The following is a 25,037-nucleotide window of genomic DNA, read 5'->3' on the forward strand; positions in this document are numbered from 1 at the left end:
TTCTGGCCAAAAGCAACTTAAGGGAGCAGAGGGTTTATTTTCCTTATACTCCCAGGTTACAGTCCATCACTGAGCAAAGTCAAGGCAGAAACTCAAGCAGATGGTCACATCATATCCCCAGCAGACAGAAATGGAGACACACATGCTGCCTGCTCACTCTCATCTAGATTCTGCCTGTCTGATATATCAGGACCTAGGGAATGGTGCTACCCATAGTAGGCTGGGGTAGACCAGTCTGATCTAAACAATTCCCCAGTTAATTGGGTAATTCTAAGCTGTGGCCAATTGACATAGGAAAAAATGAGCTACCATACCAACACAACACATCCAAACTAAACCAGGCTTAAACAAAAGTAGTTTGTTTGTCTAAGTTTCTGCTGTTATTGTTTGAGATAGAGTTGTATGTACCCAGGCTGGCCTCAAATTAGTCATAGATGATTTTGAATTCCTGATCTTTTGGCCTACAACTCCCTGGGGCTAGGATCACAGGTTGGTGCCAGTACTTCAGGCCAGTATGTCTTATTTATGTCAAGGTTTTATTAGGTAGAGATGAAGGCGAAGCATACAAGCACATGAGCAGATGGTCTATGCAGTCTTCAACTGCTTTTTATGTATACTTGGAAAAATCATGACCAAATCTCACCTGGCGTGGTAGTACACATGCTTGATTCCAGAACTGGGAGAGCCTATGGTGGTCAAATCAGCAGAAGTTCAATAGCAGTCTGTGTTACATAGTGAGTTTGAGGCCAGTCTGTTTACATAGTGAGTGAGTCCTTGTCTCAAAGCCAGCAAAACAAAGCAAAATAGAATTTCAATTTGTTCATTATGTTAATTCCGTAATTCCTTTGAGCACAGGGGCCATTGACTCAGGCTAGAAGATTCAGGTAACACGCAAGGACAGTCTTTCTCCCCAGGAAGGCTGGGAAGGTACCATAGATAACACAAGTAGTGCCTGCTTCCATTCACTTAAATTAGGCATGAATGGAAAGTTGAGGAAATCCTGGGGTCCTGTAGGGGGAGGCGATGAACCATGTCACTGCACAATGGAACTACAAGTCTTATATTCTATCCATGTCACCTCTCCTTGCTCCCAGTTGGTTGTCACTGGGAGTGTTGTGGCAAGAAAGAAGCCTGGAAGGCAGAATGGGCTTAGAGGAGGGACCTCTGAACTTACTCCATGAAACCCAGACTCAGGAAGGCTGCGGTTGATTGACATTTGTATGATGTTTACCAAGTACTTAATAAACACTCATATATATCGCCTGGCTAACTTTCTGTTTAAAAAAAAATCCTTGTCTGACTCTAGATATTCCCATTTTTAGATGGGGAATAGAGGCCTGGAGAAGTTTATTTCTATGGATTACCCAACCCAGTAACTACAGGAGCTGGTACTTGAACCCAGGTTTTCTGACTGACTTTCACGCCCTGGCTATGTGGGGAAATAAGAGAGGTAGAAGAAAAAGAACACCCCCAACCTAGAAGGAAGAAGTTGAGGTCCCAGCCTCCAAGAAGCTCTTGGGCTGAAGAGGGGCAGGGGCCAATGTTTTCTACTAGACTTCTCAATGATCTGCACTCAGATGAGCAGACACTGTGAATCAAAATAATAACGTCAGAGGAAACCTTTTGAGCCAGCATGATGGCTCAGCAGGTAAAGTACCTGACGCAAAAGCTTGATGACCTGAGTTCAATCCCTGGAACCCAGAGAAAGGTGGAAGAAGAGGCCCGATTCCACAAAGCTGTCCTGTGACCTCCACATGTCACGAGTGCATCATGGCACATGTGCATGTCTCCTTGCACACACAACATGCTCCCCCTCCGTCCCTGCCTCCTTCTCCCTCTCCCCTCTCATATACACACATCATGCTCCCCCTACTCCCTCCCTTCTTCTCCCTCCCCCTCACACACACACAAATAATAAAAGAAATAAAGAAAATAAAACCTTTTGTGTCAAATATGATAAATCCCTCATGTAAGATTTTTTATATTTTGAGAGTTTCATACAGGTATATAATTCGCTTTGCTTGTTTCCACCTCCCTTGTTATCCTCTCTCACCTGCTCCTATTCCTACAGAACCGAACCTTTCACTTCTTTCTAACAAGTCCCCCTGCTCTTACATTTATTTTCATTTTCTTTGATTTTGTGACACTTGGAGTTTTTTTTTAGGGTTGCTTACAAGCGCGTGGGTAGGGAGCATGGGCAACTTACCAGTGGCAACACCACTGAAGATAAAGACTCTCCCTCCTCCAGCAAACGTTAGTTACTGATAGCTCCTCTGAAGGGATGGAGTCTGGCAAGCCCCTCCCATACCCATGATGGCGTGGTGACAGGCCCCATCTTGTGACGGTCTCATGCAGCTAACCACAGTGGGTTCATGAGGGCAAAGACCATGTTGTGTCCAGTAGACAGATTTCACAGCACTCCTCCCCGTCCTCCAGCTTATGTTCCCTTGGCCACAAAACCCCACGAATCTTTAGGGATGGGAAGTGATATAGATGTGCTGTTTAAGGCTCAGCAGTCAACAGTCACTTGTTCTCAGCACTTTGAGCATTATCTGCGTTAATTGTCACCTACTGCAAACTCATGTGGGATTCCCCTCTGTATGCTGTGAATACGTTTTATTACCACTGCTTAATAAAGAAGTTGCTGTGGCCTACAGAATATAGGTAGGAGGGGAAAGTAAACTGAATGCAGGGAGAAAGAAGCCAGAGCCAGGTTGATGCCAGAGAGCCATCTAGGAAACAAGACATGTAGAAAATGAGGTAATGTCACAGCCATGTAGCAATGCATAGACTAATAGAAGTGGGTTAATTTCAGATGTCAGAGCTAGCTAGAAATAGCCTGAGCCATTGGCCAAACAGTGTTGTAATCATTATCGCTTCTGTGTGATTATTCAGGTCTGGGTGATTGGGAAACTAAAGTGCAGTCCCTGTTTACAGCAAACAGAAGCTGATCAAGACAGAGCAGCACTAACAAATTTAAAGATACAAACACACATCTTCAAAAGGCGGCTTGATACCACATCCATTTTGCAAAAAACAATAGTAGTAGGTTTTTCCTCAGAGACCATGACCTCCTTATTCATGGGCCTTTAACCAGGATTACAGCACCAGGCATGCATTTCTTTGGTGAGCCTCAAATCCAACCAGAAAGTGGTTGGTTACCTGGTAATAGGCACACCACTATTGCTAGCAGGTTGCTACTGTAGCTCACAGGGTTCAGGGATAGGTAAGATTACTGGTGGCTTTTCTTCCCCAGCCATTCTGGAGAAGCGTCTGGCATTATGAAAACTAGCCATCATGGTAAAAGCTTCCCCTTCAGTTCTAGCTTGCTTTCTCTATATCCTAAATGCTTCATTAAAACATTTAAGATTATATTTATATGTATGTGGCTGCACACACACACACACACACACACACACACACACACACACTTCCCTTTCCTATTCTCTCACTTTCCTTTTCATTAGACCTTGCATGCGTTAGGAACAGCCCTGCCTCTGAGATCTCTGCCGTACACCCCCGGTCCTAGATAGATTCTTTCAAAAGTGCTAGCATACACACTTCTGGTTTTGCTTTTCCACTCATGTATCTGGAAGTTATTTCTGCATCTGTGTGTATAATTGATCTTATTTTTAAATAACTGCAATTCATTCCCAGCATCTGAATTCATCGTTGATCTAACTAGTCTTTTAACTCGATATTGATGTCAATGTCGCTTCTCTGCCTGCCTTTGTACATGTAGGGTACCTCTCTAGGAGTGGAGTTGCTAGGTCAAAGTATTTGGAGTATTTTCAATTCTCGTAGTTACTGTCAGGTTTCTCTTTATCATATCAATGATGGTTAATTGCCCACTTGACAGAGTTTAGACTCCCCTGGGAGATGAGGCTCTGGGCATGCCTGTGGGAGATTATCTGGATTTCCTTAATTAAGGTGGGAAGATGGATCACTGTGGGTGGCATCATTTCCTGGATAGGATCCTGGACTGTCTAACGAGAGAATGTGAGCTGAGAAGCAGCACTCATTCATTCTTTGTTTCCTGAGCTTGGGTGCCGTGTGTCCAGCTGCTCCAAGCTCCTGTTGCCATGGTTTCCCCACCCCAGTGGATGATGCGCTGAAGTTGCTTTGGCCAGAGTATTTCATCATAGCAATAGAAAACAGAAACGAAGACAACATCTATAACATATTATGACTTACCAGTGATAGGTGGCGCGGTTTGTGATCGCGTTATCTTTACTCAAACAATGTGTCCTCACATTTCTTAGCTATGCTCAAATCTCCAGTCACAGTGCAATTCCAGCATGGTCCTAATTTACATTTATCTTATTATGAGATGGATTTAAGATCTTCTCTTTCTTTGTAAGCGTATTTAAGAATGGGCAACCATGTATGTGTCCGGAGGTCAGAGGATGTCAAGCTCAGTGTTGGTTTTCAGCTGCTCTCCACGAGGTGTTTTGTTTGATTTTTTTTTTTTTTTTTTTTTTGAGACAGGGTCTCTCATTGGCCTGAGATTCACTACTTGGCCCAGGCTGATTGGCCAGTAAATTCCAGGGATTCCCCTTTTCATTTCCCCAGTGCCTGGATTACAAAAGCACATTGCTACCAAGCCCAGTGTTTTAAATGTGGATTCTGGGATTAAACTCAGACCCTCATCCTTGAAAACTCTCTGGCCAAGACATTTATCTCTATGTTTCTACCTAGCTTTTTTTTTTTTTTAAAGGATATCTGATAGGATATGTCTTCTCGTTTGTTTCTTTATCTGGGCTTTTGAATTATCTTGCACATTTTCTTAGTCTATTCTACGTAGTGGTAACAAAATACCTGAGGCCAAATACTTTATACAGAAAGGTAGTTTATCTGGCTTAGTTTTCAACACTAATAGTCCATGGTCGGATGACTTGAACAGGTGAAAAACCTGCTTGGCTGTGTCACAAAGTGGTAGAAAAACACTAAAAGAAATAGCTATGTGTAGAAGGGGCCACACATGCTGTGGCCTCGGTTTATAATAACCTGTTCAGACAAGTACCCGTGTCACTCAAGAACTCTGCTCATCCTTCTCCATGGTGGGGCCCATGACTTAATCTCTACCTTCCACTAAGCCCCACCTTTTAAACGCCCCACTGCCTCCCAACATTGCCATACTCAGACAAGCTTCCAGCCATGAACTCCTCAGGGATGAGCCCCATCTGAGCCATGGCAACTTCCTTCAGAAATCCTACTTTTATTTGGCCGAGTTATTTACGGTTGAATTGAAGGGAAATTAGAATTTCTATTTCTCCCTATATAAATAAAGGGCATCTTTACACTTATTCAAAACATAAAGTAGATTTTAAGCGGGTGCATCTGGGAGGTGGGGAGATGGTTCGGTAGCTAAGAGCACTTGCTGTCTAAGCATGAGGACCTGAGTTTGAATGCCAGCCCCCCAAAGCCAGCTGTGTGGGGTGGAGACAAGAAGATCGTTGGGGTTTGCTGGCTGCCAGCCTCTCTCCAGGTTCAGTGAGAGACCCTGTCTCTTGAAAACAAGGCAGAGAATGACAGAGCAGGAGGCCTAACACTTCCGGTGGCTTCATCCATGTCTATATGCCCTAGTCATGTGCAACACATACCACTCACGCAAACATGCATACACACATACAAAGGAACAGGAGCATTTGATAAAGGATGACTACTCGTGATGTTTAAACTTAAAAGGTCTAAGAATTCGTGATTCTGCAGGTTCCAGGACGGAGATAATGGTGGGGCATATACTAGAGTGGGTTCCACCAGTAAATATGATTTGTTCAGGATGTGGATTCCGCAGGAGGACACCCCTTAGATAGGATGCAGGGATAGAAGGGAGGAATGAAATGGGGAGGGGTACACTGATTTTCAACTTGAGCCACGGGGTAATAGTGTGAGATAGAGGAGGTTGAGAAAGGTCTTGGGTGAGGGCTTGCTTAAAAGGCCAGACCCCAAAGGACCTTTCAGGAAACATGCCACCAAGTGGAATCAAGTAGAATGCTCATTGGGACCTCCAATAACCTCCATATCTTTCTATGAGTTAAAAAATGGTATTCCTTCTGAGAAAACAGAGGTCCATGCCTTGTTAAGGAGGATGTGATCTGGATTTTAGCTGCTTCTCATTCTACTGAGTCTGGAAGACTTGGTACTTACTCATCTCTGACTAGGGCTTCTGACTCACCAGCTCCCCAAGTGTGCCGGACAATGGTCCCTGGGCCTTGCATTCTCCTTCTCATTTAGATCTTAGTCTATTTATTTCAAGACCTTCTACTCACATAAATCTAACCATCTGCTTGATTATACATTCTAATGTGCTGTCTTACCTTTCCCACAAGCTTTCTATAGTGTTGAAAAAGCCTAAGTGATCAATTCATCTTGGCTCCTATAAATATCAGTGAGAAGCTTTTTCAACGCTTAAGAACTCCCTACTACCCAATTTGAAAATGGCCCCGTTGAAAGCAGACCAGGTGGTTTTGTTGAACAAGTTTTATGCTGCATGTCAAGATCACTGATGTCAAGCAAACCACTCTAGTTTGAAACCATCTCCATGAAACAGCAGATTAAAAATAACCACCAGCGCTCTGAGTACTACTTCCCCAAGAGTTCTCTCCCTCAATCTTCTCCATTTGGCTACACCATGGGGGGCTCCTCAGGTGGCTAGCATGAATGCACAGTGATGGACCCCAAGCAAGAGGAGCAGTTGCCTTGCTCAGTCACTGCGATTCTCCACTGCGGGTGCACCGCCCTCTCTGGGCCAACTGAGCTCAGAAAGAAGGTAGTTAATGCAACACACTCAGCCCAGCTATCAATCAACGGGCATCCAGTTAGCCATTTCTCCCCATACCCACAAGGACAGATGCAAGCAGGTAAAGCCACAGCTTGAAAGGAAAGAGACATTGTCCCCATCCTATCCACTCACAGTTAAAAGCAATCACTTCCCAAGACATCAGGCTGCTACCCAGCCTGTCTGGTTCTTAACTGTATCCCCCCCCCCCATGCTACTCAAGGATCCATCAACAACCCTTCCATTTCTCTCCACCTCACCCCCAGAGCCTCAAGGAAAATAGAAAAAAGCTTGTCTTTAGTAAACATTTGTGGGAGACCCCTGTCTTAGATAAGCATGGCTGTGTGAGGGATCATGGGGTCATGGTTTCATTCCTCATGCTTCATTTCAACTGTAATTATCAAGTAGTAAACATTGATAGCTTGAGAGGCATATATTGTTTTCTGGAGAATTTTTATCTATTTTCCCAGTGTTCTTTGCTCTCCACTCTTCCCCTACCTCTCCCTTCCTTGCTCCGGCGGCCTGGAAGTGTTGACGTTTCTACTCAGATAAAATATCACAAAGCACCAATAACACTGGCTGTGCAGGCTAGGCTCACCAGTTGGACACAAGCTGGTGTCTATTGAAAAAATGCCTCCTTAAGATTGGGCTGTAGGCAAGCCTGTGGGGACATTTTCTTAATTAGTGACTAACAGGTAGGGCGCATTGTGGGTGGTGCCATTGCTGGGCTGGAGGTCCTGGCTGACTGAGTAAGCCCTGGTGAACAAGTCAGTAAGCAGCAATTTTCTGTGGCCTCCTCACCAGCTCCTGCCTCCAGGTTCTCTCCTGGTCTATGTTCCTGCAGTGGCTTCGCTCAGTGAACTGTGATTCAGGAGCTGTAACCCAAATAACCTCTTTCCCCTCCAAGTTGCCTTTGGTCATGGTGTTTCATCACAGCAACAGTAACCCTAAGACACTGGCTCACCAGATTGTGAATGGGTCAGCCAAGGGCCTGTTCTAGTGATGGCCAATCGGTAGCCTACACTTGTTTAAATGTAAAAGCTATCTTTTCATCAAGAGTCACACTTTGGCAATCTCAAAAAAATAATAGTCTTTCATGAGTTGTGGGGTATGCTTTAAGATAGTTAGTCAATTTTTTTCTTTTAGAATTTTTCTTGATTAATCCCAGCACTTGGGAGGCAGAGGCAGGAGGATCTCTGTGAGTTCAAGGCCAGCCTGGTCTACAAAGGGAGTTTCAGGACAGGCTCCAAAGCTACAGAGAAACCCTGTCTCAAAAAACCAAAAAAAAAAAAAAAAAAAAAAAAAAAAAAAGAATTTTTCTTGAGATCTTCAATTCCTGATCCTCTTGGGATCACTGGCAAGTGCTGCCGTGTCCAACGTGTTCTTTCTTGATGGATTTAGCTCATGAAGATGTTTTGTGAACTTAGTGAATCTGGCAATTGGTACTCAACAATAAAGTAGCTGGTGTGATGGCTCATGACTGTAATCCCAGCGTTCAGGAACTGCGACAGGAGGATTGCTTAGAGTTTGAGGCCAGCCTGGACTGAGTGGGAAATGAACTGCTTGTTGGGAGATGGTTACTTCTTTTGGGAGGTTTAGAAGAACTCCAGGCAGAACTAATAAATATTCAGCAGACACTAGGGCGGCCAGCGCCACGTGCGCCCTTTGCATAGAGATCTTTCCAGCTACTCTTTCACGAGCAGTTTTACAGCAATTTACAAATGTGCTGGCTGAACTCTACACCTGCCAGTATCTCAGCAATTAGCTTAGGATGCAAAATGATTTCTAAATTAAGGTTCTGGACATGTAAAATCAAGAGAGCCCGATATTGGCACAGGCACAGCTCTGGTAGCCAATGAATAATGAGATCACAAACCAGGACAAGTCCTCAGGCATCTTATCCGGTGATAATGACTGTCATACAAATCTATATAATATGTAGGTGAGTTGCAAGTCAAAGATCGAAGGTAGGTAAGAAGGGATCAGTTATTCAAACTCGCTCCCTTTTACCTACTCTGTACAGAGTGAGGATCAGGGCTTGGCCATTTTAGTAGCATAAACGACAAGAGTGACATTTTAGTCAGGTGAGGCTTATAAAATGCCAGTAAATCCCAGAAATGCCGGCGCGTCCAGGTTACTTGAGAAGAAGTTACCTATGTACCTGCTAAGGAGAGTGGCGTCCAGGGACGCGTGCCTGGTTCCTCCGGGACAGAACTTCCATCCCAGAAAGAGGAAAGTGTGAGCAAGGAAGAAGGAGTGGGAGGAGGAAGGTGGGAAGAGGAGGAGGCCAAGCACGACGAGCGGAAGGAGAGGAGGAGAAAAAAGAGGGAGGAGGAAGCTGAGGAAAAGGGAGGAAAAGAAGCAGGCGGCAGAGGAGAAGGATCCGCCCCTCCCGGCTTCTTCCTGGGCTGGGCATCTCCAGGACCTCCCCGGGACCGCCGCCCTGGACTATTCGCCAGGATCACGGGGACCCCTGAGGACGCGTGTCCTGCTCGGTGCAGCGCAGCGCAGCTCAGCGCAGCCAAAAGGCCCCAGGCTCGCGCTGCGCGCGCCCTCGTAGCGCGCGCTCCTATCCCAGCCCGCGCGCGCGCGTGCACTTATACACACACGCTTGCTCTCCGGGCATGCGCAGTGGGCGGCGCCGCTCCGGGCCGCCTCTTGCCGCTGCCGCGAGTAGGAAGCGCGAGCGCCGGGCGCCGGGCTGTCAGTGAGCGTGGGGCCAGCCAGCGATCTAGAGAGCCGGAGAGCCAGAGAGCGCGGCTCCGCTCCCAGCTCCGAGCAGCGCAGCGCCGGCCAGGCTCTCCCGGGCCACCGCCGCCACCACCGCACCTTTGCACCGCCACCTCGGCCGCCGCCCCCGCCCACCCCGGCCCTCCCCGGCTACTGCTCCCCGGCGGAGGCAAGAGGTGGTTGGGGGGGACCATGGCTGACGTTTACCCGGCCAACGACTCCACGGCGTCTCAGGACGTGGCCAACCGCTTTGCCCGCAAAGGGGCGCTGAGGCAGAAGAACGTGCACGAGGTGAAGGACCACAAATTCATCGCCCGCTTCTTCAAGCAACCCACCTTCTGCAGCCACTGCACCGACTTCATCTGGTAGGTGCGCGCGGTAGCCCGAGGGACCCGGGAGCCACGGGAACCACCTTTGCCTGAGGCTCAGGTCTCGTAGTCCAAGGGATTGGGGCTCGGGGACGCCTCCAAGCCCGGGAGCGTCCGCACTCTCACGGACAGGACTCCTCCGAGAACTTAGTGTGGCCGGCCGGAGTCCGAACTCTCGCCCGGAGTGACAGGCGCGCACCCACGCGGGACACTCCCTGGGAAGTGGCCGGGCTTTGCCTCGCATGCCCTGCCCTGAAGGAACGTTTGGCCTGGCACGGGGGTGAAATGGATGGCGGGGTGTGGTTGGGTGGTCCCCTCGCCTCTTCTGGGGCGCACGGGTCTTCCTCGTAACTAAGTGGAGCGGCCGGTGCAGCCCGGTGAAAACGAAGGGAACGGGGGAGAGAGAGTGTTGTAGGCAGAGTGGCCCTGAGACGCGAGGCCAACACGCCCGGGAGTAGCGGGGAGCCGCTGCGCACCGCTCCAAGTTGCTGGCGAGCCAGGCTGGGCGCGTTCCGGGGAGTGTTTGTGCCTCGCGTCGGGTTGGGACTCCGCTGGAACCTTGGGTCCCTGCCTACTGTAGGCTGTTTCTACTGGGCACGGAGACTTTGACTTTTCTAGGTGATCCCAGAAGGGGGAGGGTGGGGAGGGAGAGAGATGGGAGGCAGCAAACTGTTGAAAGCTTGCCGTGGGGGGAGGAGGGCTAACCCAGCAGGCAAATGGCAGAGGGCAGAGGGAGTCATTTAAAATAGACCCTGTCAACAGGAGATTAGGCTTGTAACCCCGTTGATGAGGACAGAGGGCTTATTTAAGAAAAATACTGTAATGGCTAAAGGTGTCAGAGTTCAGGTGATCTCCAGTGAACACCTAGCGTTGGTAACTGAGGGGCCTGGTAGATGGAAGGGTGCAGGGGGTCTCTAGTTTGAGTTGTCAAACTAGGTGAGATTATGTTTATGCATATTATGGTTTTTTTCTGGAGAGAGAATTATAGCTTTTATCTGATTTTCAAAATGTCAGTGACACCCCCCTCGAAAATCCCCAAACTAAGGGAACGCCCAGACCCCCTTCCCACCACTTTGAATATTAGTTTCAGTTTTCTCTTAGGACACCCCCGATACTTCTTCATGTTCTTGGAATGACAGCTCTTTAAAAGCGAGAGCTGTGCCTGGGGCTCCTTAGCTCCCTCCTGGGTGGGAGACCGCAAGGCGGTAACAGTGCACCTAGACACTAACATGTTGGAGTTTCAGAGTGGATAGAGGATGGGTGGGTGGCTCTGGATCCATGCCACCCAGAGAAAGGAGTCAAAAGGGGATCCCCACCATCGGAGTGCCAATACGATGCTTGATTTTTCCTTCCTTTAAAGAAATCATTCAAAAATGTCCATTGGTGAGCAACACAGCCTTTTAGTTTTCATAGTGCAGTTAGCGTCTGAAGCAACAGAGCTCGGGAGCTGGTTGACTGTAGATAAGGCTACTTCGAGCAAAGAGAGGACATTGCAATTGGCAGTTTGTGGCCTCCTCTGTTAGCCCTGAGATTGTGTTCAAAGGGGACAGACCGCTGATTATTTCTTGCCGGAAGTAGATAAGTTAGATAAAGGACTTACATTATTACTAACTAACTAATGAATCTCCACTATCATTGCCCAGAGGATCAGTCAGCCTGGTGAACTGAGGTTCCCGGGGCACCAGCCACACTGTGATGTGGAAGTGAAGAGTCCTGCTCCTTTCCACTCTGAAGCAAGTGCTTAGCTTAACCTGAAGGCAGCCAGTTGGATGGCTAGGGAATCCCCCACCAAGATCATCTTGCAGTAGATTTAATTTCTCTATATTCCTTCATTTATGGTTTCTATGACCCTTTAATTTACAATTTTATTTCAGTATTTAAGCACTGGTAATTTAAAACTGTGTTTGATTTAGTTTGGGTGGGTTAGGACTTTGAGGTAATTATAAAGGAATGGGGGAATCCTTTGTAAATTTAAAATGCCATCCAAAGCAAGAGATTCTGAGTGCCCCTGAGAACATTTTGATGCAGTTCATTCTGTTGGAACAGTATTTGTAGTGAAATATCAACAGCAGGGCTCTGCTTACAGAGTCAGGATTTATAGGAGTGAAGTGGTCTCAGTCTATGCTTTGAATGCCATTGGTTCTCAATGAAAATTAGATCACAGTAATCTCAAATGCAAGCAATAGCAGCAATATTTCATCAAATGGGTTCCTTCAGCCAAAGCTAAGTGTAAACAATTGTGCTATTTGGCAAATTCTAGATAAGCACTATTTGAAACAAACTTCTGACAAACTACTTTTTAGTTATTTTTAGGGAGAAAAAAATTAGTCTGTTCAGGAATAAAGTAAGCCACTCCTCCATTCTAAAACCACAAGTTCCTTTTTGTCATTTGAGTATCATAGCAAACAATCTTTAGTATGAAGTCATGTTCTTGTTTTGAAATGTAAGAACCAATCACAAGGCAGAAAAGACTAGATAGAAGCTTGGTCCTTTATAGACAGATTCACTTATTTGTTTAAGAAAGATGAATGTGTACATTCATCTAATTAGATACTTAGGAACATTTTTCTTATCAGGCCATTGGGTTCCAAGTATACTTGTTCATGTAACTCGTTACAATGCAGTCTCAGTGAAAAGGATACTAAGATATTTGTTCTTGTTTTCTGTTTTCCAGGGGGTTTGGGAAACAAGGCTTCCAGTGCCAAGGTAAGCTGCCTCCGTGGGCTTTATTTTCAAGTACATCCAGAAGTGAGCACTGTACATGGGAGCTGTTCCTCTGCTCACCGTTTCTCTGTGATCCGAAAGATACATTATTTGGATACAAGTGACGTTGGTATGGGCCTTGTAAGAAAACTATCACATGGTATTGCCTAGTAATCTGCACATCGAACTGCCTTTTTTTCTCATTGAAGAAAGAAAAAGCAAAAGCCTTCCTGTAATTTTATTTTTTGCCGAGAACATTCCTGTCAGAAACTGCTGTCTTTGTGTGGGCGTTTAGGAAAAAAAAAAAAAAAGGAATCACTTCGTATTCATGTGGCATTTCTTTCCCGTTCTTTTTCTTTGTTTTGTTCCTCTTCCCTCCATACCTTGGGTTCTCAAAGCAATTAATTTTAGACTGTGCATCTCTCCAAGAAAGTTGTATAGGTCACTTATTGTCACCAGGAACAAAGTATGCACACCTTGACAGCATGTCAGCGAGAGGAGAGTGACTGACAGCATCACTGTGTGCTGCACTTTTCCTTTGGCTTAAGTATATGACTGCCTGAATGCTCTCCCGTGGAGGCACCCACCGGCTTTCCTCTCTGACCTACAGCTGCATTTGTGCTCACTCAGACCCAAACCACCATCCTTGTGCGGCCATCAAATAGCTAACATTTTTATATTCTCTGTCTTATCTGTCGTGTTGGAGAAATTGCTCCTTTTTAGCTTGCAAAGACATGTCAGGTTCCCCAGCTCGCCTTCTGGCTTGCCTGCTCATCGTCTATAGCATGTTTATTTAGTTCGGGTTACATTTCCCATCTGGGCATAGGTTTATTATTAGGGCGAGTGGAAAGTACATTCTAGCCTGGAAAATATTGTCCTAAGATTGTCTTTTAGTAAGTGCATTAGATAAAGGCACCGCATGTGCTTTTCTCTTTTACAAGCGATGGTGTATTACTAAGTTGATTATCTTTCTGTAAACTTGCAATTTGGTGAGCTTGTTTCTAATAGACATATTAGAGAGGGGACATTTATAGCATAATGATCATTAATACTGTACCTTTCTTAATTCCATGATGTGCTTAAAACCCTGATTGAATGAGTCATTTTGAGAGCTCCATTTGGAAATGAACAGATATTCCTTTTAAACAGAATAAAGAGGCAAGTGCATTGGATCGGCCTCTATGATAGATGACTGGAAGACCTTGGTTCTTTAATTGTGGGCCTGAACTTTATAGGTTAGGTATGGGTCTAGGTTGGAACATGAATTTCGGTGGTTGAGAGATGCAAATGAGATCTAAGTCTGTTGCTATTTTGACAGTGACTTTGGTTTGGGTCAGCGCCTATGAAAACTTACAAGAAAAGTATTAACTGAATTTCCTCTACTATTACTTGTCCAGGGAAATAGTTATGTTGTTTTAAAACTATATCTTTTCTTCCCCCTATGAAAATGATTCAAAGTCAAGTGGGTCTCTGCCAGCCCCCTGGTCAGAGCAGGTTTTGTTGGTGAAGTCACAGGGCGACCATGGTGCATGGCCACCAGGAGTTCTGTGAGACGTCCCGCACAGCATGTCCTGAGCTTCCGGTGGGTTCTCAGGTTAATAGCCTCACACCTTCCTAACTCCCTTTGACATGATTTTCATTTCTTTTTTTAAAGTATACTCATCACATTTTAAACAGTGAACTAGCACACCGCTTTCTCTTCACCTCTCCCAGGGATAACATCTTTCAAAAGCATGCATTTAGTCTCTGCTTGCACATACTTGGTTGTAAAAGAGATGGAACTTTTATGTTATTTGTGCAGGTGCGTTGTTTTCCCTTAGTGTATGCTAAATAGCCGTCCGTGCCAGCGTCAGCGCTGCCCGATTCTGTGCCGTGGCTGCAGGTGTGGTTATTCATCCTTGTCTCCACTGTTGGGTATTCAGGTACCGCTAAGTTCTCATAGACACCACAATGGGGAACATCTCTGGGAAGCAGGCTAGGTATTTCTAGACTAGATACCCCCACAAGCGTGGGTGTGTGCAATTTAAGTTTTAATGAGCACTGTAGAGTTGCTGTCCGAAAGGGCTCCAATGTACAGTTCACTGTGGATGTAAAGTGTGTTTGTTCTTCCCTTCACTCTCTGGGTAGAGAGGTTTCTAGAGAAATCAGCTCTATCTTTGTTAACGTCAGAGGGGTAAAGAGCCTTACTTTTAACTTCTGTCTCCTGGGTTATTAGTGTGGTCAAATACTCTTTCTTTTTTCTTTTCATATGTGCAGTAGCCATTTGTATTTCTTCTGGGAACTGCCTTACTAGATTTACAATAACACTGGATTTATGACCCATACGGACTGAAGAAGTAGGCCTTATGTCCAGTTCTTTGCTTTGAAGAACTTACCTTCTGATTGCTTTAAGTAATGGATTCCCCTAGTGCAGACACACATTTAATTCACAGTAACCTTCTCTAGGATGGAGACGTTTAGAGATGCTATCAGCACACTACATCTTGTTTAGTATGTATCATCTGTGTTTGACTTCTTGTGGCCATATTGTATCTTATTGTGGTAACTTAATAAAGAAAGATGCTTTGCCCAGGACTGTGCTTTTAATCCCGTAGGAGTCCTTCTCCAGCCTGTCTTTCTTTTAATGCCTCCTCAAAGTCAGCACTCCTTTGAGCACCTCACTGCTTTAGAATACATTGTAGCTTACTGTTCTCTGACCTTTGCCCTTCGATTCTGGTTGTTAGAAAGTTATTCCTATTCAGGAAACAAACTCATCCCCATCCACACCGTTGGACAGCCATTTCCTCCAAATAATAGGAGGAGTTTGGAAAAAAAATATTTTTGAGGAAGGGACTCTCTATGTGTCCCAGGCTTGCCTTGAACTCTCAGAGGTCTGCCTGCTTCTGCCTCTTGAGTCCTGGAATTAAAGGCATGTGCCACCATGCCTGACCCTGAAACTTTTTAGATTCTTGATATATTAGGTTTTGACTACCTGGTGACATTATTTTCTATTTACTAACAATTCCTTGGTCTGAGCATCCGGTAAAATGGTTGTAGCAAGTGTTCCCTCTTCATCCTTCCCTGCCCTTCTCTTCCCCTCCTCCCACCCTCCCTCCATTCCTCCTTCTCTTCTCTGTCTCTCTTTGATCTCTTTCTCTCTCTTTCTCTTCCTCTTATTTCTTTGCATATGTTCCAAACAAGAGTCACATATCCAAATCACAAGTAATAAGCTCTGTCACAATTTTGCTTAGTGAATGATAAGAGTGATAATACTAAGATTTCATCACACAAAACACTTAAGTTTATTTCCTTGACCCAAGATTTGACATAAATGGACTAGAGGAACCTTTTGGACAAGTGCTGAGCTATTCCTAATCTCCCCAAGTAGGTGTTGTACCATTTTTATTTATATTGCATCCTGGATGTACAATTCTGAAAAGAGATATTACCAGGGCTGGTAACCCAGGAGGATCCTATTGGAGAATTCACTGTCTGGATGATGATCAAGCTAAGGGCCTTAAATACCAGGGAGAAGAAAAAAGAAGTTCTCTGTAGGCCCAGAAGCCATGAAATAACATCTTTAAGATCTTCAGGGATCGACAGTCCCTTTGTAGCTCTTAAAGGCTAGCCATGAGGCTTGCATTCTCATTTTGAATGTTTGCTTACTGGTTTCTGACTTGGTGCCGACTGTGTTCATTTCTTCTCCCTATAACATTAGCAGATAGCTGATCAGCTTCTACATTTTCCTTTCCTTTTTTTTTCCAGAGAAAGGAAGAGAAAAGGAAGTAGGTTTGTGTGGCTTAGGCATTGATGACACTGCGTTGGTCTGTTAGGCAGGGAGGTCTGTTTCCAGGGAGGATTTCTGCTTCCTGAAGCAGTTGTCTAGGACAGAATGGCCCTTGGTACCGCTCTCACAGAGTCTGGTCCTCTGGGGCTATCTGCTACTTTCACTACTGGAAATGGGACCAAGCCAAGTCATTTTTTTTTTTCCTTCTCTGAGTTAGCAACAGCCCTGCCCGTCTCTAATTACAGCGGTGGAAGCAGCCTCTGAAAACGTGACCTGCTTATTTGACATGCCAGGCAGTTGTTCACGTAGTTTGTTACATCCAGCTAGCCTCTGAATTTTTCCTCTTTTCCTTTTTCTATCCTCTCTCTCTCTCTCTCTCTCTCTCTTATTTAATATCACACATTAAAATGAATTTCCAGCCCAGGATGTTTGGTTGCACTATCCCTGAGACAGCATCCAAAGTCAGCCCTGCCTGAAACTACAATCAGGAGCAGCCCATGCCACTGCAGGGTCACAGCCCTGGACTCTCAGATATCCCTAGGAGTGAATCCACATTTCCCCACCTCAAAGTGGTTAGGAGTCTTGAGCCCCTTTCTCGCTAGGGACACACATATCGTATCTTGTCCTTTGCCTGTGACTCCACTTAAGCTCCAACTTGTTGGTAGTTTTTCTTCTGCTTTGCTGGTGACATTTTATTTTGAATCCCTGATAAATACCTGACCAGGATTGGCTTTGCATTCCTTCAAAAAAGTGACAATTGGTGTTTGATGGGAAAACAGGAAAGAAAGAATATTTATCTGTGCCAAGCTGTACAGGCTGAGGGATTCTAGGAAGAGACTCACTTAACGGAGGCAGACCCTTTTTGAGACAGTGGCCTATAGAACCCAGGCTGGCCTTGAACTTGCAATGTAGATGAGGATGACCTTGAACTTCTGATCTTGCCTCTGTCTCTCAGGCGCTGGCATTACAGGCATGTGCTGCTTACTTTAAGTGGTGATGGCGATTAAACCCTAGGCAAGCACTCTGTGAGCTTAGCTGTATGCCCAGGCCGAGGCTGGCCTTTAAACAAAAATGGGGCAGTGGGGATTGAGTTGGCAACCTTGTAGAAAAGGGATGTCCAGTCATCCTCATCTGCCAAGTAGTGTGGATGCCAGGTGCCAGGAGATAGACAAGGGCTGAGAGCCAAGCTGGGCAGAACTGTGAGCTTGGCCAACTTGAATGGAACATTTTTTTCTTCTCATATGCTGGAATCCCTGCCTCGTTTGTTTGTTCATGTGATTTGTGGTGCTTGGAATTGAACCTAGGGCCCCTCAATTCTGATCCCAGCCCAAGGTTTGAAGGGCGCGCATCTTACAGGTGGCACAAGAACTCAGCCTCCTAAAACTGTCAGTGATCCCCAGCTGCCACGGGGGCTCAGGGTTGTGTCAGAGGTTTCTGTAATCGTTTGTCTGTAAAGCAGAGGCTCACGCCTTGGCATCCGCTTTCCGACTGGTTCCTCACTCCCAAATGATGACTATAGCTAAAACCTTTTTAAAAATTCTTTGTGCAGGTGTACCTCTGTGTACACATCTGTTTGTGAGTGGAGGCGTGTCCATGCCATAGAGATCATAGAGTCTCTTCAGAAGTCGGCCCTGTCCTCCACCTGGGTGAGACAGTCTTGTTCTCATCCTCTGTGCTATGGCAGTGCAGTTGGCTTATGGGCTACTGAGCCACCGGTACATTCTCCTGTCTCTGAAGTATTGTGTCAATGTCAAAGGCCACCTTGCCTGTAAAACTCAGAAGAGTTAGTACGGTGAGGACAGAGACCACTCGTGGTCTTCTCAACTGCCCCCTCCCAGTAAAGATGCATACTATTTGCTGTAAGTAGGGATGCCAGGCCGGAAGAGATGTCAGATATTCCCACCTGGCACCGATTTCTGTTACCTGGCTTAAGGAGTGACTCTCTTTTGCATGGGGGTGAAGGTGTTCTGTTTTTTTATTAACTCGCATCCTCTCCCATTGGAAGGCAGAGGTGTGGGGTGCGTGGAGTGCTTATCCCCCTTTTCAGGCAGTGGAACCCTAACAGATGTTTACTTTTGTAGAAGACATGGACAACCAGGCTCCCTTTCATTTTATGTTGTCTTGATTTCATACCCTCTGATGGCGTTTCCCCCTCCCAGATACTGTCCCCCCAAATTTAAGGTTTTAGACACAGCAGCCCATAGGTTGTGGGGCTGCTTTTCTTTAATACGGTGAGTCTGGTTTCAGGGTAGCATTTGTTTCTGAGCTGCTGCAGGGTGCAGTTTGGCCCTCAGCAGGGTGTTCAAAGTCCTTTCCCCTGCTTCTTTTGACTTCCTAATGGATGCTTTCTTCCTCCATACCGGAAAGCTTCCTTCCTTTGGTCCTCTGGCCATCATAAGTTGTAGTAGGCCAGGCAGCACAGCTCAGGCCTGCCCCAAACTTCCAGCCATTCCGGCTGTTTATGGGCAATGCAGAGCTTCTTCCTGGCAGAGTGCAAGACTAAGTCTTCTCTTGTCTTGTGTGTCTCCGGTGTTTAGTGCAATGCCTGGTGCTCCACAGACACTATGTAAATATTTGTTGGGTGTGTGATTATATAAATATTAGAACTGTTGTGATATGAATGCTCATAACCCGAAAGATAACAACTATGGGCCAAGTGTCAGCCTTATTATTGTTTTTTCTTTTTTTTTTTTTCAAGCTAGTTTCTTGTCCAAAGGTCTGTCACCTAGAGTACATCTTCAGAGGACTTAAAAAGGCACTTTTGGCAGCTTTGAAAAACAGCAGAAAATGCGAGTTTGCATCTCTAATGAGTTGTGTGTAGTACTGGCCCTAATAACTTAATACAGCGCAAATGATACTTACATTCCTCTCTCTCTCACGAAAAGCGCCAGGACTAAATCTCACTGCCACAAATAAAACAAGCTCATCTCCTGGGCTGTATTAGGAAGGCAAGATGAGTTGGATCCAGAGTGAAAAATTGAAGCCATTCTTCAGGGGACGTTTGGCACTGTCACACCAGTGTCCTGCGTCACCTTGAGGTCACTAATAGCTGACCCCACGCTGTCATGCCTAACACATCGATTCTCTTATTTTTAAACTTCCTAAACTTGAAAGATTTTTTTGAGTCTTAAGGTGAGAAAAGAAGGGGTGGGAATGGTAGCAGAAAATATCTGTAATTGAATTGCAATAGCTTTAAAGGTTTTATTCAAACAGAAAGAAGAAAAAACCTTAACATTTCTTAGTTGGTATACACTATCAGAGTTTTCTCATTTTATGTGATTTTGTTCTAAAAGCACCCTGGAGTCTCCTTTGCAGAGGGAGAGTTGAGACCGACTCCAGCCTGGGGGTGGGGCCTGGGTTCAGACTGTAACGTTTTGCAGAAGCATTCCTTTCAGCCAACTGGAAACTGTTTCCTTTTGGTGCCGGTGAAGCCAGGATTTGTATGTAGGAGGGGAAAAATGATGCTATTAAGGAAACACTGAGCCACTTCTCTGGAACTAGACTCCTGGAGTCTTTGTGGTCCTCACCCTTCTCAGACTTTCCACAGCAAACCTTTCATTTAAACTCTTGTTTTTCTACCCAACCCTGAAACTCATGGTAGGCGTTAACTTAAGCCATGAGCATCTCGGTAGGGACACAGAATTAACAGTCAGATTGAATGGAAATTGCTAAAACCAAATTTAAAAAAAAAACCTCTCTTAAATTATACAAAGGGGAAAATGACTTGTGGAAATAGATTTTTGTGAAGAACAGAAGAGAGGGGAATGACTTGATTAATTGTCATCACAAAACTGGAATTATTTAGGAGCAGGTCCACACAGTAAGATTAGTGTAAGGACAGCCCATCGTTCATACGCCTTCCCTCGCTGTCTTCCCCCACCCCATATCTATACATTTCTATTTTTGGCGTTTTAAGGAATGCAGGGTCCATCTGTCTTGTCTGGGATAGCTCTAAAAAGGCACTGGGAGATCAGTAATGATGGGAATAACGGGCATGCAGGCATCTTACAGACCTGTTTAGGTCCCATGAGCAAACTCTTTTTTGTGTGTGTGTTATGCAAATGTCCCCCCACTGAGTTGCACCCCCAGCCCCAGACTCTTTGGATGTATCTCATCGCTGGTGTCCAGTCTTTCACATGGTCAGCAGGGTGAGGAGTTTTTTGTACTTGAAGCACACTGGCAACTGCTGCCTCCCCTTTCTTCCCCTGTCGTATTCATTGCTAGGTACTGTCCTTGAGTTAATTGATCATTAGTTGGCCTCAACAATTCTGAAGAGGTAACATTATCTATTTTACAGATATTCCAGAGGAGAGGGAAGGTTAGACACTGGTTGGCGATCACAGTTTGAACGGGGTGGAGCTGGGACTTAAACCCAGGTGTTAAGAAGCTATGGATTGCGCTGCCTCTCACAAGTCCCCATTTCTTGATGTTCTTGTCAGGCATTGACCACACTTGATTGTGGAGGTGTTGAACGATCAGGAGTCACTATAGCAGGCGTGTACTATGGATGCATGGACTACCACTGTATCTGTAGCATTCCAGTGATTCAGTGCACAGGACAGGAAGCTTGGCGTCAGGAACTTAAAGTGAGCCTGAGAAGCCCTCCATGAGAGCATCAAACCATGCCTTTGCATTTAGCATGGACATAATATTATATGCTAGTCTGAATGAAGGACAAACTCTGGAAGCATGTTGGAAGGCAGCACACATTGTTTGTATTTACTAGGTGATGGTTTAGGTTGGGGCTAAGAGGGTACATGGATTCCCTTGCCTTGGGATGAGGAGGTAGACATTCTAAGGTGAGGAAATAATAGCAGGAAGCATGGTAGGTGAGTGTAACTTCTGTGTTCTAAAAGCCAAACAGGCCAGAATGGGAGGCTATATTATTTAATATGTTACCAGTCCCATCCAAGTCCTAGAGCAGATCGGAGAACAGTTTGTGCAGCTCTTGGTGCCTGCAGACTCTGAAATCTGTGGCCTTTTGCAAGGATACATTGTTTCCTTGTGTGTCTTCTTTTTGTTCTTATTGTGTCTTGTACATGTTTCAGGAAAATGTTATAGCTGGGGAGATGGCATTGTAGCTTCTTGTGAAAGATACATTGTATTGAAGTTGGAAAGTCCCTTGGTTTTACGAAGAAAGCTGTGGCCTTCACACTGTTGCTGGCTCTCTCAAAGGAAGCCTGGGGACTGATTACAGAGTCACTTTAGAAGTTCAGGGCTCTTGGTCCATGGAAATTAGGTCCAGATACAAGACACTCAGTTATACTAGATATTCTTTACAGATTAATATGGGGAATATGGTTAAAACATTTACATATTTAAAACCGGCAACATTATTTTAGGAATTGCCTGTTCATTTAGTTAGATTTTTCTGTTCATTGTCATTGGCCATTTCTTTCTTACTTACAGCCTGAACTCAGCCTGCTGTATTTTCAGCATACCAGAGAACTTTGCAAGCGATACCACTGAGCTCTGGGGCTCTAGGCTGAAATGTAAGATGGGTTTTCACCTGGACTTTTATCCGAGCTCCCAGGGGAGAAATGGCAGTTCACACGACACTACTCCCGAGCTGATGTGTGCTTACAATGTGTGTCTATTGTGCTCGCCCTGTGGAGAGCTGGCAGTGCCACCCTTGCTCTGCAACAGGGACACTGGGGCAAATAGAAGTTAAAGAGCTCGCCCACAGCAGGGAGGGAGCGGTGGAGCTGGGACCTGAAACCAGGCAGATTCGGTGACGGCCAGGGTTTTCATAGTTGTTTTCTTCACATGTGAAGCTGCACAGACACACAGCCAAACCCTTTTACTCTTTCCATTTGTTTTTCCTTCAAGTTTTTAAGTGAAATATGATTTGTAGTGCTGTTTGTGGCAATTTGTCGACACAAAAGTCTCAGGAATTGAAGAAAGTGTGGCTCCCACTGGTTAAGGCTTTGCCTAGGTCATATTCAGATTTACGTTTGCAGCCAGGGATCTGACTTAGACATAGAGTGCTTGTGTGCCAAGCATAGGTCTTGGATCTCATCCCTGACACGAAACTAAACCAAACCAAACCAAACCAAACCAAAACATTTACCATGCAGTTAAATAACCTTAAGTCAGCTTAAGTTCTTTTCTGAATTTTATGTTAATACTTAAGCCTCTGATAGTTGAATTCACACAACTATATAACTGTCTTAAGTAACACTGCCCATAAGCAGACTGTCTTAAAACAGGAGACATGACATTACTATGGACACAATTTAAATATTGATTCCTAACTATAGTATATAGACGTGTTTTAAAAGTGTCTCTTGTCCTGTCTTGTAAATTCAAGTAGCTCTCTGTTCAGTTGTTAGAACATAAACATTCCATAAAGAGTGTTTGTAGTCCATAGGGAGAGTGCAAGCCACAGCTATCATATTAGGGGTCACTGTCCAATAATAATCCTAAACTTGTCTTGGGAGTGGGTCTAGTTTTCCATGTGCTGGGTTTGGTCACTAACGTGCCCTCTGTCTCTCCAGTTTCACACTTGGCTAGCAGCCGATGGCTCAGCTGACAGACATTTGGCTTCAATTTTAAAGTGTGGCCGTAATATTATCTTATTTCTATATGCTACATATATGCAATTAAAAATCAAATGATTACTAATTATAAACCGTTTAGAAGCTTGTATAACCTATTTTATTTTACTTTTTAGAATCGAATTAAAGTTTATTGCTAAAAGCCGACTTGTGTCCCACTCTTGGTTGGCTTGGTTATGTAACCAGGTGACCCACTACCTCTTAATATAGAGTTAGATGCCATAGCTATCAAATGTCCAAGTGATGCAGATCAGCTTGTAAAATCATAGTCTATGAAGATTAATTTTCAGATCAGGGCAGCGGTCATTGGTGTGTGAGGACTTGCCGTGGTGAGCTAAATGAATCTAGTGAAATGCTCTGTAGCTGTGATAATGGAACTCTGAGCCTTTCTCTTGGGCTTTCCACTTAGTATGATAATGAGATAGATTACGAATGCTTTTGTGAATACTTTCGTCTTGTTTTCTTTTAAAGTAAACTCTAGGGCAGTTGAGCAGATAAAGTGCTTGCTGGGCAAGTGTCAGGACCTAAGTTTGGAATCTCAGTACCCATGTAAAAGGCAGTGTGGTGGCCCATGCCTATAACCTTGGTGCTGAGTGGTAAAGATGGGCGGATCTCAGGGGCAGTTTGGCCAACCAGCCGATCTAGCTGAAGCAGCAAGCTGTAGGTTCAGTGAGAGACTTTGTTTCAAACAAATAAACAAACAAAAAATAAAAATGATGAAGAGAAATGGAGGAAGACACCTGCCGGCTGGCCACCTCTGTGTTGCCTCCCTCCTCCATGTACATGCATGAGTGGGTATGGATGCACCACACACACACACACACACACACACACACACATATGAGTACACTCTGGAAGAATAACATATTCATGATACTAATTTTGATAGCTTCACTTGTACATAAAATGCTTTTGGCAGACTTGACCGTTAGTGGGAGTTGATTGATGGCCTCAGTTTTATCCCAGCATCAGGAAATACATCATTGACTTTTTATGCATTTGCCCATCTGTCTCTCCTTTTTTTTTTTTTTTGGCCAAGTTATATTACATTTTGTTGTACTGTCCTGAAGCCATGTGGAGACTTTATCTTAGACTTTCAACTCCCCCTGCCTGGCAGGATATCACTGTGTAGCCCTGGTACTTGATACGTAGACCGGGCTGGTCTTGATCTCATACAAATCCACTTTTCTCTGCCTCCTGAGTACTAGGATTAAAAGTATGTGCTACCATGCCTGGCTTTTTATTTATTTATTTATTTATTTATTTATTTTCTTAGTATATTTATGTCAAGTGGATAAACTTTTGTTTACTATGAAATAATTGTTTTTATGAACCATATTACCTAAATTATGATAGAGTCAAAGCCAATGAAATTGGGGTTGTGCAGTGTACATGAACCATCTGAATTCATAAACACCTAAGAAGATGACTCTTACCTCCTTGACTCTTCCTGTTGTCACAGGGCCAGGAAGAACCACGGCCACAGAATTTTAGATCAAGAAAGAACTGTGGAGGTAGAGATCTGGTTCTATTGCTCGAGTGCCTGCAGAAGATGTACTAAGCCCATAAACTAGCAACACCTAGGACATGAAAGCAGAAGGATAGGAGACTCAAGGCCACCTTGGCTACGTAGTGAGCTAGAGACTGACGTTGACTATGTGAGTACATGAGACCCTGACTCAAAACAAAAGAACAGAAATAAAAGAGGTCTGCGGACTCTAGCCCAGCTCCGTGAGCTGTGATGTCGACTGCGAGAGATGAATGGCTTTCTGTAAGGCCCAAGCACACAGAGTGGACACCTGAGTCTCCAGCCTCTGCTCCGTACACTTCATTGTGCCCACTGTGCCATTTTCCTACCTCCTGGAAGCTCGTGAATCTTTGTATTGGGTTCCGTGGATTTGAGTCAGGAGTCCTGCTGCCTATGAGTGCTGTCGCCTATCCACCAACATCTGTACAACATTCCAGCAGCCCGAGGGCTACAGCTATCCAAAGCAGGCCCTGGGCTCCTCTGATTTTCTGGGGGAAATAGCAGTTCCTTCTAGGAACAGAAACACAGCTCTCATGTAAATCTAGGAGTTCTGAGTAAATTAGGATTGTATGTTTAACTTTGATAGTTTATAGGTAAACAGTCT

General features: G+C 45.0%; 1 protein-coding gene across 1 annotated transcript in view; it reads left to right on the forward strand.

Moving 5' to 3' along the window:
• The first annotated feature begins 9,136 nt into the window (after positions 1-9,136).
• Positions 9,137-25,037, forward strand: part of Prkca (protein kinase C alpha) — a 391,920-nt gene continuing 376,019 nt past the window's right edge. Inside the window, exons 1-2 of the mRNA XM_041636098.1 lie at positions 9,137-9,876; positions 12,554-12,585. Of these exons, the coding sequence (XP_041492032.1) occupies positions 9,704-9,876; positions 12,554-12,585 (205 nt within the window). The 5' untranslated portion in view covers positions 9,137-9,703. The remainder of the gene's footprint in view (positions 9,877-12,553; positions 12,586-25,037) is intronic.

This window comes from Microtus oregoni, unplaced genomic scaffold, assembly GCF_018167655.1.
Source record: "Microtus oregoni isolate MIOR12 unplaced genomic scaffold, Mior012 000048F_ref0000485, whole genome shotgun sequence".
Lineage (NCBI taxonomy): Eukaryota > Metazoa > Chordata > Mammalia > Rodentia > Cricetidae > Microtus > Microtus oregoni.